At 31.0% G+C, this 14,193-nt stretch overlaps 3 protein-coding genes across 6 annotated transcripts in view; 1 reads left to right on the top strand and 2 right to left on the bottom strand.

The window, feature by feature from the left end:
- Positions 1–4,775: 4,775 nt before the first annotated feature.
- LOC131855657 (uncharacterized) lies at positions 4,776–5,755 on the bottom strand. Its single transcript, XM_059206954.1, has one exon. It carries the CDS (start codon positions 5,579–5,581, stop codon positions 5,039–5,041), a length of 543 nt encoding a protein of 180 aa, XP_059062937.1. The 5' UTR covers positions 5,582–5,755; the 3' UTR covers positions 4,776–5,038.
- Positions 5,756–5,952: 197 nt separating this feature from the next.
- LOC131855662 (DNA repair protein REV1) lies at positions 5,953–10,015 on the top strand. Of its 2 annotated transcripts, XM_059206961.1 has the most exons (2): positions 6,484–6,557; positions 6,671–10,015. In XM_059206961.1, exons 1-2 carry the CDS (start codon positions 6,551–6,553, stop codon positions 8,911–8,913), a joined length of 2,250 nt encoding a protein of 749 aa, XP_059062944.1. In that variant the 5' UTR covers positions 6,484–6,550; the 3' UTR covers positions 8,914–10,015. The 2 variants fall into 2 exon arrangements, with proteins under 2 accessions (XP_059062943.1, XP_059062944.1); XM_059206960.1 differs by having other exon boundaries at positions 5,953–10,015.
- An 892-nt stretch (positions 10,016–10,907) lies between these two features.
- LOC131855663 (tubulin-specific chaperone cofactor E-like protein) overlaps positions 10,908–14,193 on the bottom strand; it is a 46,793-nt gene continuing 43,507 nt past the window's right edge. For 2 of the 3 annotated variants that reach the window (XM_059206963.1, XM_059206962.1), the window contains 3 exons: positions 13,352–13,483; positions 12,531–12,630; positions 10,908–12,057 (listed from right to left, as the gene is read on the bottom strand). In XM_059206963.1, the coding sequence (XP_059062946.1) occupies positions 11,929–12,057; positions 12,531–12,630; positions 13,352–13,483 (361 nt within the window). In that variant the 3' untranslated portion in view covers positions 10,908–11,928. The remainder of the gene's footprint in view (positions 12,058–12,530; positions 12,631–13,351; positions 13,484–14,193) is intronic. The other variant, XM_059206964.1, reaches the window with a different exon arrangement.

Genomic DNA, 14,193 nt, shown 5'->3' with positions numbered 1-14,193 from the left:
TCAGTACACACACATACTTGTATCCACGTAATAATAATATCCATATATTCTATTTTTAATTTTAGCATTTTTAAGGTGAAATGTGTGAATGTACGCTATGGTATATGTTAGTTTGTCTTCATACATCAGCATGGAGTTTTTCGAGAAGGGTATATTAAAGTTTCTTAAGGGTCGGCAAAGCGCATGACACCCCATTTCTGGCGTCCATAGGCGACGGTAACCGTTTACCATCAGATGGGCCGTATGCTTGCTTGCCACCCTAGTAGTATATATAAAAAAATGCTAAAAATGTAGTTATAAATAAATTACTTAAAAGACTAGCACACTAGTTTCTTGCTCATTCGTTTTCTGATGAGACAGCTTTCAAAATAAGGGGTAGATTAAAAAAATAAGTAAAAACTATTCAAAAATGCCCAAGTATGTAATTCTATGCGCCTAATATGAAAGTACTATTTCGAATTTTAGGGGTGTGTCGCCGTAACCATACTGGGGGGTTAGAGGATCGTTAGTAATAAGATTTAGTGGCCCTGTTACTAATAAGATTTAGTGGCACTGTTACTAATAAAGCAAAACTATTAAATAAAAATAATGCTCAAATATAATTTAGAAGCCTAATGTTTACTGTTCAGCATGGCTATAAATTCGACAACAATGAGATAAAGATCACAAATAGATATCGCTTATAGTAGTGGTGCTCATGATTCTGTACTGAATGATTGTGGTTTCAGATATGCTAATGAAAAAAAAATTTTACTTACTAATTAATGAAATGGTCTTCCTTCAAATAACATCTAATTCAATAAAATGATAATAAAATCTAATAACTTATATTTCATAAATGTATTTTAAAGGTCCACAATATTTGCAGGTTTCAATACCACAATAATTGTCTATTTTATTTGCAGGTTCAACTGTGTATAATGAACTGATGTGTATAGTGAACGATATATAAGGTGCTACGTGTCGTCTGAAACAGTGCGAGGTTTTTATGAGGCGCCGAATCTAACGGGCGACGAGCAACAGGTTCCGACGTCGCCCCATACGGTTATAACAAGCACAGAGGCATACACATAAACATCGTGTTGCCACGCAACTGCTACGACTTCCCAGAATGAGCACTGGCGGGTACTGTGTCGGTAAAGTTTTCACTCTGCGTATGTTGTCCTCTGTGGTATAAACAGAGTCTGTGCTGCGGCGACGCCTGGCCAAACTGAGCAGTGATATATGCAAACGGTAGATGTAGCTTTCGCCTTGAGGCTTGCGTTTGACCACATATCATGAATCTCAATTTTATTCTCGTCTCCACTACAACGATGGTAATGATAATTTTAAATAATCTATATTTCGATACATGACTTATGATTGATATGACAAAAAGGCGCGATAATCGCCTCTCGGCTTACGAAGAAAGTTTAAAAAAAATACAATATATGATTAAACAACAAAAATAACAAAACTGAATGACTTTATAGAAAATACATGTAGATTCTATTACACAATGAAATTTTATGTGATGGAATTGTTATCTCAGTAGAATACCTTAGCCGCCGTCATGTTAACATATCAAGGAATCTCGTCTTTGTGTTTGTGCGTACATACAGTTTGTCCTACTTAAAATTACAAACAACGGAAGCCTAAGGCGTAGATGTAACATTAGGACGCGCAAGATTGTCATATTTTAAGTATAAACAGGATTATATATGCTCAAACTTAAATTGTGACACTTGTGCATTTGGTATATAAACATTCTGTGATCTGACACTCGAATTAATGTCGATTTTCTTCGTTCACTTCGTGTGAACATAAAAAATTGGCTCATTAGATATTAGTAAACACTATCACACGGCTTTCGAGTCATTGTTTTTTCAAAAATGTACTTGAATGTACGTTTGAAAAATGCTTTAATTCCATTACATCACTACATTGTATCGTAAAACGCCTGTATGAATAATCATATTTAAATTTCATAAATCGTAAATTATTAGTAGGTACTTTGAGTGTCAGATTGATAACTTTAAATATCTCTCAGTACAGGAACTTAGTATTAAGTGTACTTATGATATATGTGAGTAGCTAGAGAACTTGTGTGTATCGGCATTATGCTAAGGGGCCCTTACTAAGTTAGGTCACATGATTTTCATGATTTTTGACCCGTCCTCGTTTATCACGGTTGGTTGACTCATTAATATGACATATTTTACATGTAGTAATGATTAAATTAAGTAGTTTGAAATTGGTTTTATTAATAAAACATAGATTTTTAGTTATTTTTAAACTTTCTTGTTTAATATTTAAATTATTTATATTATTAACCGGTTCTAACATGAATAATTTTATGGTATTTAAATACATTTTTAAATGTCATGTCATGGAATTTATGTAATCCCACTCTTTGTACACCGTTTTACTTCTGATTATCGCGGGTCCTATTCCTCGCACGATGCAAACATTTGTATTAATGAGTAGGATTGTTTGTAACGATGTGGGTGTTATCTATGTATTTTATGTATGTATTTACAAAATAACTAAGTACTTATATCAGTTGTATAGTATCCATGACGTAGCTTAGCTTGGGACTAGATGGCGCTGTGTAAATTGTCCCGAGTTATTATTTTCACTTAGTCGACCGCCTCCAGTCTTATTAAAGTGTGACGTAACTTATGTATAGCCCCTAACGAGAGAATCGATCGACTTACGCCTACCTGCACCACTGTCCGCACTTGTGGACAGTTCAGTATAGTTGTGTACATTATTATGCTATTATTGTAATTGGAACACCAATCTAAATTAATATTAATGTTATATATTTATTTGTGTATCAATTAATTTGTGATTCGAATGGATAGATATTGCTTGAGGATATATGAGTAAAACAACTTGTGACATAGAGCAGACGTGAGCATAGAGAAATACTCAAACTATTGCCAATTTATGAAGCTACATTGTGAATTGTATTACATGTTGTTTTGTTTCTGATTGAAAATTATAAGTGCTGAATCAATTAGGTAACTATCGCCTATGAATATATTTGATATGATTTTGGAAATTGTAAAAAAGAATCATTTTTTTAATATATACCGTTAAGTTTTATTTACAGGTGGATGGTAGATGTAATATATAATTATATAGTGGTGATATAGTATGTATACATAGTAACAGAATGCGATATTGTATGGTATGTTGCATCAAAAGACAAAAGTTTAAATACATATGTATATATATATATATATATATATAAAATAATACATTATAAATTTCAACTTAGATGTAGAGAAATAAGTTCTGATTATATTTTATAATCGTTTGAAATAAAAATACAAATAGTTTCAATGCACAATTATTTTTTATTTGGAAATATAGTCATATCTCACAAACAGTACATTTTGACATGTCCACCTGTAATATATTATAATAAAAAAATAACTGAACATGTTTTTAGTAATTATTTTTAATTGCATGCAATATAACAAATAACATCCTATATATTTTCTTAATTTATATTCAAAGATGACAATCCAGCAATTAATGGCTGCTCAATGTTGATTTGCCAGGCAAACAAGTATACCAGCTGTTTTGTTGGGGATAAATATATTCATGTTTCTTGCAGGTGATCAGCAAGTATTGTGTATGGCGAAAACTGTTTTATTATTTATTTGACCTGATTATTTCAGGTGATTTAGTTGTGATATTGCCTAATCTTAAATTTTTGTATACGTTTACTTTTATTCGAGTCACCAGTGTGACTTTAATGTTAGATGCAGCAATTGTAGGATTTAAATAATATAGATAATAGATTAAACTAATTATCAGTTTGACATAAACAGCATTTTGTGGGTGGTTTAAGTTTTTATAACAAGTTTTTAATTTACAGATTTCATAGAATTTATTCATAAGATAATTATTTATAGTTATATATATATATAATATGTTAAAAACAAACAGTATTTCAGTTAGTGTTTTAAGATTGTTTTCTATAATTTAGCACATAATGACTTATCATTATAATAACAATAGTGTCGCTACATGATTATTGTGAGGTTGCTGCATATGAGTGAGGACTGCTGTAATTGTTTCATTATTTATGTAATATATAACTGTAGAAAACTTCCTATTATTTTGTAGTACAATTAAAGTGTAATAAATAATTTTGAAATGTGTTTATGACTTATCATTTATTGAATTTGGCAAAAAAGAGTACAAGTAATAATTTTATTTTACACTAACTGTACCCACGGTTTCAGCCGTGTGGTATCAATAGTTATATTATCAACAGTTGTAAGTGATCTCGGTGTTTTCATAATCGGAAATAATCAATTATACATTTACATTATTTATGAAGGAAAGTCAGAAAATAATTCTATATCTGGAGAAGAACAGAGTTAATGAAGCACTCCCAATTGTCTTGCACTGAGTATTCAACGATCTTGTTAGTTAACTTCCAGAGATACATATTATGTATGTAATTTGTGGGATTTTGTGAGCATATTGAGAAAGTGTAAGGATTGCCTAGTTTTGGTTGTAAATAAATAAATACAAAGGTGTATTCAATAATCCATTTACTTATTGTTGCGAATTATAAATGACTATAAGAATATAAAAAGGTCAAACAACCTTTTTCAAGTTACATGGGATGTACATAAAGAATTCACCAGTTTCATCAAAATTGGATAAATGGACTAGGAATGCATAAAGAATTTTAATGAAAAACATAATTCTTTGAGTAATTTTATTTATCAAACTATATAGTAGATAACATTATATACTATTGTTGCTTCAATCACATGTTATTTACTGTTCCATAAAGTATATAGTGAAATTATTCCAAAATTAATTCCTTTTATTCATTTTCAGTATAATATAGTATGACATATATGTATTTTAAGTTTAAGTGCACATTGTTAGATTGCTCCGACAGTGAAAGCGTCTTTATATACAGAGTTTTTTGAGATTTCCAGAAACTACAATACTTGTATGTAGATTGCAGATGCTTCCAAAATTGTAAGAATTATAACATTCCAGTTATCCATTTACATACATTTCACACATTTAAATTAGGAATTCCAGTTTTGATACCCAGTGATACTTCCATATATTTCAATAATTTTCGTGCTAAAAACATAGCTTCTTCAGATTTGTAAACATTTGATGTTAACAATTCCAACTTCAATTCTGTGTGAAAACTAATCAAATCTCCAGCACTCACAGCCATTCCATTTACCGGCAATCCACTAGCGTTCACAAGTATCAATCGTCGACTTCGAAGATCAGGATGAACTTGGTTCAAAACTTTTTTTGTCCATTCTAAACAAGAGATTCTACTTGTGTCCAAGGCTAAAACTACGAAATCTATTGCAATTTTACCCGTTATATCTGTCTGCCTGACGATTTCTTCTAAGTGAAATGAACGTAATAGTATCAATTTCCACCTAAAGTTGCCTTTGGCGTGAACTTCTTCAATGGCAACTGCGATCTTTCCAATAATTTCAACATTTGATGAGAGTATGATGACTGTTAAACTGTTTCTGCAGCATGTAGGACCCACCCAAGGGGCTATAACTGTATCTTCTTCAATTGTAGACATTTTTTTTTATACTTTGTAAACTATTTCAATATTTTCAACTTAAGATAGATTTCAAATTTGAAATAAAAATAAAATAAAACCATTAAACTGAATTCAAAGAGACAAACGGTTTCCTTAAGTCACTGTCATTAATTGTCAACGTCTACATATGACATGTGCTACTCTGTTCTATGATTAGTACTTTGTTATGTTATTGTGATGTAGAGGTTATGTTAGTTATTGTTATTTTGAATTTTCTGAAATGCCAAGTTTTATATTTATTAATTTAATTTAGTTAGAAAATAAATTATTATTCTTCTAAAATATATTATTCTAAATATTACGATCTATTTAGATTAAATAATTACATATTATATGGCAGATACAATTTATTTTCACAAATAATATATTGTTTAATTTTTAGGTTTAAAGAATGTTCTTGTGTTGGTTCACTTTATTTAATTATAATTATTGTTGCAAACTATAGGAACATATATTATATATTGAATTACTGAGCCGGTATGATTGTCGTCAGGAAATAATAGTCCAGAAATTTTAATATAATGTGGCGAAGAGATAATAAGTTCCCAGAAAATGGGTTTGAGGCATGGGGTGGATATATGCAAGCTAAAATTAATAAGCTTGAAGAACAGTTTTCTTCCAGAGCTGGAAATGAAGCGAAAGAGAGTAATATTTTCAATGGTGTAAGTATTTATGTCAATGGGTTTACAATACCATCTGCAGATGAATTAAAAGCTCTTATGGCTAGCCATGGAGGAGTCTATCACACTTACCAAAGAAGTGACGACTACATAATTGCTTCTAATTTACCAGACACGAAAGTAAAAAACATGTCCCTAACTCGAGTAGTGAAGCCTGAATGGATAACAGATAGTATCAAGTTCAATAAATTGTTGGACTATAGACAATACTTACTATATCGGAACTCCGTTACACAGCCACAACTAAATTTCATGAAAATTGCTAAAAATGAAAGGTATTCAGTTGAAAATTCTCTTCAGTTATCAATAAATGATATTGAAATAGAAAATAAGAATAATTCTGTGAAAAAGGAAGAAAATAAGGAAATAGAAAATATTGTTGTTTCAGATGCAACAACTGGCAATATACAAGAAATTACAAATATTAATAATTTAACTTCAATTGTTCAACCAAAAGTAGAGAATGATTCTAAGTTTAATATAAATGAGATTAATAAAATTAGTCAAGTCACAAAGACAGCAGCTGATCCTAACTTCATTTCCGAATTTTATAACAATTCAAGGTTGCATCATATATCACAACTAGGTGCATGTTTCAAGCAGTATGTAAACGATCTTAGAGAAAAGAGTAATTTTTTGTTTCCATTACGTGCTAAGATGAAGGAAGGAATATTATCATCAGTTGAGCAATCCAAATCATCACAATTAAATTTTGAAAAAGGAAAAGTCATTATGCATATTGACATGGATTGCTTTTTTGTATCGGTTGGATTAAGAAATCGACCAGATCTCCGTGGTAAACCTGTTGCAGTTACTCATTCCAAAGGTGGACAGTTCAGATCTAAGAGATCTGGTGTTGATAGGAATACAGAGTTCAAGTTATATAGACAACGGCAAGCTAAACAAATTGGTAAAGCAGCAGGAATACCTGAAGATGAAGTAGAATTTGAAAGTAGAGTGGATAATGTTGGAGATGAGGATGATAAATATGGTTCATTGAGTGAAATAGCTTCATGTTCCTATGAAGCTCGTGCTAAAGGCATTAGCAATGGTATGTTTATGGGGGCTGCTTTAAGACTATGTCCTGATTTACAAACAATACCTTATGATTTTGATGGTTATAAGGAGGTGGCATTTAGTTTATATAACACCATAGTACAATATACATTGGACATAGAAGCAGTATCTTGTGATGAAATGTATGTAGATTGCTCAGAGCTATTAAAAGATATAGAAATAAGTGTACAAGATTTTGCAACATATTTACGGACAGAGATAAAAAGTAAAACTGGCTGTCCATGCTCTACTGGGTTTGGTAGTAATCGTTTACAGGCTAGGTTGGCGACAAAGCACGCCAAACCTGACGGCCAATTCTTTTTAGTTGCTGAATTAGTTGAAGATTTTATGTTTAATATCAAACTCAGAGATTTGCCAGGCGTGGGAAGGCAAACAGCACAAAAATTAGAGTCCATAGGACACCAAACTTGCGGTTCTTTGCTATGTTTATCTTTGGTCAGTTTGCAACAGCATTTAGGGAACAAGACAGGATCATTATTATATGATCAGTGTAGAGGACGAGATCCCATTCCATTATCCTTTTTTACTGTGAGAAAGTCTGTTTCAGCAGAAGTCAATTATGGAATCCGATTTGAAAATAATACACAATGTGAAGAATTTTTGAAGCAATTGTCTCTTGAAGTACAGAGTAGAATGCACCAATACAAAGTTGTAGGAAAATGTATAACTTTAAAACTTATGATTAGAGCTGAAGATGCACCAGTGGAAACAGCCAAATTTTTAGGACATGGGTTTTGTAATGTTATTAACAAGTCATCCTCATTAAATAATGCTACAAATGACTCAGATGTTATAATGAGAGAAACAATCTTGCTATGGAAAAAGCAACACATTGATCCTAAAGAAATGAGAGGTGTGGGTATTCAAATTACAAAATTAGAATCTGTTAATTTTAAACCATTAAAAGGTACTATAAATAAATTCTTATTAAATGTTAAAACTAAGACAGAAAATAAACGTGAATCTCTAAATATTCCACATGGATCTGAATCAGCAAATTTGAATCAATGTAAACAGGAACTTAGCATAGAGAATAATTTAAAAACTACTCTTGCCTCAGCTAAACAGAAATCACCTGTAAGCGGATTGATGAAATCTCCATTACGGAAACGTGGAAGACCACCAAAAAATGCGAAAGGTCATATTCCTTCAAGAAATCTTGTAGACAATTTTATAAAAGGATCACTTAAAAAAGATACACCTTACAGGGATCCAATGATTAATATAGTAAATCACGAAAAGGAAGTAATTCAAAAGGAAGAGAAATCAGAAGGGTTACTTAGACTTCCATGGGAAAAAATCCGTGAGTTGCTAAGAGCTTGGTTGGACAGCGGTCAAACACCGTTGCTATTGGATGTCAGTATGGTATCTGAATACATGTGTGAAATGGTCGCAAACAGAAACATTGAAAAATTGTATGTTCTAGTTAAGTTTTTGAGAAGAAGAACTAGTGAAATTGGTAGTGAAGCCTGGAAAGAAGTTTACAGGAGTATCATTGAAAATGTGCAAAATGCTATGATAGCTGTTTATGGTAGCCCCTTATTTATAGATTGATAACTTCAATAAAACAATTCCAATAATGTCATATATTTATTTTATTATTTTGATATTTTTTCTACAGACAAAAACAATATTTTAAAGTTTATTAAACAAAAGTTACTGTATACACTGCCATTGTAAGCAATTTTATTTTCAAAAATTTGGCAGCTTCACAAATCACAGCAGTAAAGAGTAATATATCGCGTCAAAGTTACGTCTGACAATAATAACTTTTAAAATAGTTAATTTTCATATTCAATCAAAAGATGCCTATCTAATATCGTATCTTGAATATTAATTACAAATTGAAGACACATGGTATACATTTAGTTTGCATGGCAGTTAGTATCACTAGATATTGATAACTGATAAGCACTTTTATAAATAGTTTTAGGTAGGTATATAATATTTGAAATATATTTACAGAAGTATGCATAGTGATCTGACGTTTTGTGTAAAAATATATAAGTAGTACAATTTAGAATTTAATAATAATTTAGGCACTATCACAGTTGCTTATTGCAAATAAAATTAAGGTTCATATTCACACAGAATTTTACAATTCAAATTGCTAAATTTTACGCATTAGGCGGTTTGTAATTTTTAAAACCCATCGATATTGCATAAGTACCTAATGTAAAATAGATGTAGTTTCAGACATACTTCGATCTAGTTTCTTTGACAACTATTGTTTAATTTCTCTTACAAGTATTGTGCATGAACTAATATAACTATAGGTACTTTAAATAAAATCATGCTCTTCAAGCTTACAGCTTTGCACCAACTAGAAACTAAATGCATTAAGGACAACCATTGCTAATTACATTAAAAGTACAATATACCTATAGGTAAATAATTTGTGACACGAGGCAGAAAAAAATACATAATTTTAATAAATTAAAACTCATCCCAAGTAATTTGTTAGTATACAAACATGTAAACGTTATTTACACTTAGTTGGATCCGTAGACGATGAAATTTATAACATAAATATAATTAATTTCGCCAATTACACAAAAATGTGCGTTATCTGTTTGTTTCAGAATTGTGGCAACATTTTGGCTGAAATATTTGGTTGGATATTTTGTTTTATACCAGTACAAGAGACAAAATATCCCGAAACATACGAAATGGCATTAGAGAGTGTCCTAACACTTGCCTATTTAAGATTAAATTTTAATAGTTTCACATAATTTCTAATATGACTAGGTAAAATCATAATAGATTGTTAAATGATAATACCAGTATTTAAAACAAATTCACGCAATAAACTGCCGTTGTTCGACATGCGAGTATAACATAGTGCCACCTACAATGCACAACACTGAAAGGCAACTAGGGAATTGTTCTAGTTATAGGCTATAACTATCTAATAACAAGTAGATACATTGTGTAGTCTATGGACAGTGATAATAAATTATTTCTATATCATTAACAGGGGTTTAATTATGTAACACGATTGCTAACAATTCTCAATTGTAATAGATTCATATCTTCATTTATGTAGAAATTGATTACAGTATAGCAACTAAACTGCAACTCTTAAGTAGTTCATAAAAAACGAAACTTGAACAATTGAGAATAGTTACCAATTGTATTTCGTAATTAAGCAACAATTATAATATGGACTTTATTACCTATAAATAAAAGTGTAACATTGAAAACTGTTTGTTTTTTAACATTACACGTAAAACGACTGGAGGAATCACAATATTTTTTTTATGTTGTTAAATATGCGGGTAGAGGCTAAAGAAAGCTTAGGAAAATGCACCCTAAGAGGCGCAATTTGGATTTTTTATAATTTGTTTTAGTACACCATCTACTATTACATATATATATTTAAATATTGAACCGATTTTGAATATTCTTTTAGTGTTACAAAGCCCATTTATCGAATAATGTTATAAGTTATATAACATTAGAGTGGGAGCTGAGTTGCAAAAACAGTGAAAATGTGACGCAAAGTTACGTGCGTCAGCTAATTTATAATATAATATATATATTATATTATATATATTGTAATAATATACATATAATAAAATAGATGATGTAGTATAGTAGCTTTATTTATTGTTGTCGTTTGATACCTAATATCTCAGTAGCTGGCGATTTGAAAATATATGCGGCAGTAGTAATATAACAAAATACATTATTTCAACATACTGATAATAATTAAACTAGAGTGCATTGTAGGTCAAATTGTTACCAATTGCATACTAAGAGAATATCTAATAATTTTCTGATATCTGACGCTTTCCAAGCGAACCTCGTCCAATTACATGTGAAACAGCCTTACGTCACACAGTTAAGAGCGTCACTAACGAATTCTAGCATTTATCAATCTCAAAAACAATCCAATTTAGTATTATAACGCTTAAGTCTGTCTGTCTTTTATATTTTTTCACTATTAAACTGATAGCTGTTTCTAATGAAATTTGATGTGAAGATCTTTTATTATTGATTTATGATTGTTTAAAGTGCTAGTTTTGGTAGCAAATTAAAAAATGCACATATATACTTATTTTTATGGTAGAACATGTAAAACGTTTTATGACTGATTACAGTTTAATATACTGCTTTTTCAAGATTTCAATTATTTTTTATTATAAAATTACAATTTACAATGTTTACCATACAAATTAAATTTTACATCAATATCGATGTTGACTTACGTTTTAATTATATCATTGTTGCATGACTTACGTTTTAGTTCGCTACACATAGCACTTTTTAATTAACATAAAATATATAATAAACATCTATATTATAAAGAGACCCATTTTGATTTCTATTTTAATTTATGTATATTAATATGTACCAAAATCCATGACTCAAGGTTTAAAAAAATTCCGGTAGTAACGTACGACATTCTACGCGGTCAAAGCTGCAGGATAAAAGTAGTCTCCCGTAAATCATTGTTTTTGAAAATTGACAAATAATTCAGATATTGAAACTACTATAGTGCACGCTCTTAAATATATGTAGACAGCCTTACTTAATAGAAATGCATCCAACACTGTGGCGATGGCTTCACGCGGTCGAGTTAGCTGACACAGAGTGTTTCAGTTTTGAGTCGATGATTATTTCATCACCCGACCGTATGTTGTAGGAATACAGCTGCTTCGTTGGATACTTCATCTCTTCGGGCCCCTGGAAAAACTCCAGAAATAAAATACTTTGTTAATTTGTGATGAATTATATTTTTACACAATATTTGTACTAATATGGTAGAATATTTGGGAAATTTTAGATTAAAATATACAAACAAAATTACGATACCATAGTCCTCCTTTGGAAAGTATATACTATATCCTGAGGAGATAAAAACCATCGGGACAAAATGGTTTGTATCTCAGGATATAGTGACACGGGTCTAGGTAGCGAATTTTAAACAAGGCCGAGCACAGGTCGCTATGTTACAGGTCTTAGCACCTGACAATAAAACAAACCCCCCAATAAATATAAAAAAAGCTGGGGCGGGTAGCTAGTATAAATTCGAAGTCTTGATGAGAGTAATAAAGCAGTGAAATAAAAAATTATGGAGTAATCTATTAGTCCTTTGGAATGGCCGTTGCCGTTGGAAAGAGCAAGAAGAAGCGACTCCAATAACATAAAAAAGGACATATATTCACCTGGGTGTCTCTCAGCTCCTGATCGACATAGAACAGTCTCATCTTCGAAGCGGGGAAGCCTGCCAGTCGCTCTAGTCGCGTTTTCAGGTCGGAGACAGTTCTGAAAATTCCAATGTATTAAAGTTAATGCGATAATTGTGGCGTATATCAAAATTGACGATGCCGTTGGATTAATGGTTTTAGCACACCGTTTTATTTCTGATGATGGCGGGTTCTATTCCTTGCACAATTAAAATATTTGTATTCATATGTCATTGTTTGTATTGATTGTTTTCTATGCATATTAAATACAATTTTAAAATCATTTATATATGTAGGACATTTTAGCCACTTATGAACGTCAATGTTTTTAACCGTCCAGTTCAGTATCCAATTGAGAAGAACTGGCAAGAAACTCAATTGAATTTCTTACTTTTTTTGAAAGCCAGTTTATTTACAATATTTATTTATATATGTGTCTATGTCTAATATTAAATGAAAATCCTGTGCATGAACAACTATTGCCATGCACGCTCGTCAACATTCATATGTAAATACATAAAAACAACTTATACAAATACTTAAATACATTTTTTTGTAAATACAAAAAATGTATTCAAGTATTTGTATCAGTTGTTTAGTAGATCTACTACTTCTAGTGTAGACCGTTAGCGTAGGCAAGTTCAACATTCCATTATCATCCATTAAAAAAAAACAGTCGTTGACAGTTGATATACTTCTGGCTACCCCATTTAAGATAATGGCCTTGAATAACATTTTTTTTTATTTCTCTTGCACCCTTGTTAGGTAGTTAATCAGTAGGAATTTTAATGAATGAGCACCTGTAAACATCGATAGTCCTGACTTCACTGTTGTCCCCGCACGTGAAGGTGATTTGGACTCGCTTCTCTGGTCGAAGGTCCACTGACACCAATGGGTCCAGCTTACCATGGACGCCTACTAACTCCCAGTATCTGAAATTAAATTAAATGAAATTTATTTTGCGATAAACATAGGTCTACATGTAATTATAAAGATTATATAAAATTTAATGTCCCATTATGTTGCCTTATTAGGGATGCAAAATTTTAAATTATTTGAAAAGTAATTCATTATCACGGCATATCAATTATAAATACATACTTTTTTGTCTGTGTGTTTTCTATGTATATTATGTATGTATTTACAATACATATATGTACAATGCAGCATGTCAGGTTGACCTGCACGTGGTTCACCCTGGAAACCATCGTGATAAATTCATGGTGAATCTAGCACGATGTGTTAATTGACTAGACATGAGGCTCATCTTATCATCCTCCACTGATGTCCCGACAGCGTAAACCGAAGTAGCGCAGGCGTGTGCACCATTCCATTATCATTATTATTATTATTATAACACTTTATTGCACCAACATATAAAGGACATGAATGAATTAAAAACAAAAAAAAAAAAACTAAGTACAAAAGGCGGTCTTATCGCTAATGCAATCTCTTACAGACAAACTTTGGAAAGAGAGTCTTTACAAAAAAAAAAATAGAATAGGTGGCGCATTAGTGGAAACATAAAAATTGTATACACTTATGTAAACAAAATAAAATATAGTACATACACAAATTTACATATATATACATACATACGAATACACAATAATATAATATAATAATATAGTATACATCAAAT

Source organism: Achroia grisella, unplaced genomic scaffold, assembly GCF_030625045.1.
Source record: "Achroia grisella isolate CSIRO2021 unplaced genomic scaffold, CSIRO_AGI_Agris_v1 utg146, whole genome shotgun sequence".
NCBI classification, from domain to species: Eukaryota; Metazoa; Arthropoda; class Insecta; order Lepidoptera; family Pyralidae; genus Achroia; species Achroia grisella.
This window is presented reverse-complemented; position numbering and strand designations above follow the sequence as displayed.

Bases quoted from the DNA above. Each gene is read 5' to 3' on its own strand.
- LOC131855662 (XM_059206960.1), top strand. From the start codon at position 6,124: ATGTGGCGAAGAGATAATAAGTTCCCAGAAAATGGGTTTGAGGCATGG.
- LOC131855657 (XM_059206954.1), bottom strand. From the start codon at position 5,581: ATGTCTACAATTGAAGAAGATACAGTTATAGCCCCTTGGGTGGGTCCT.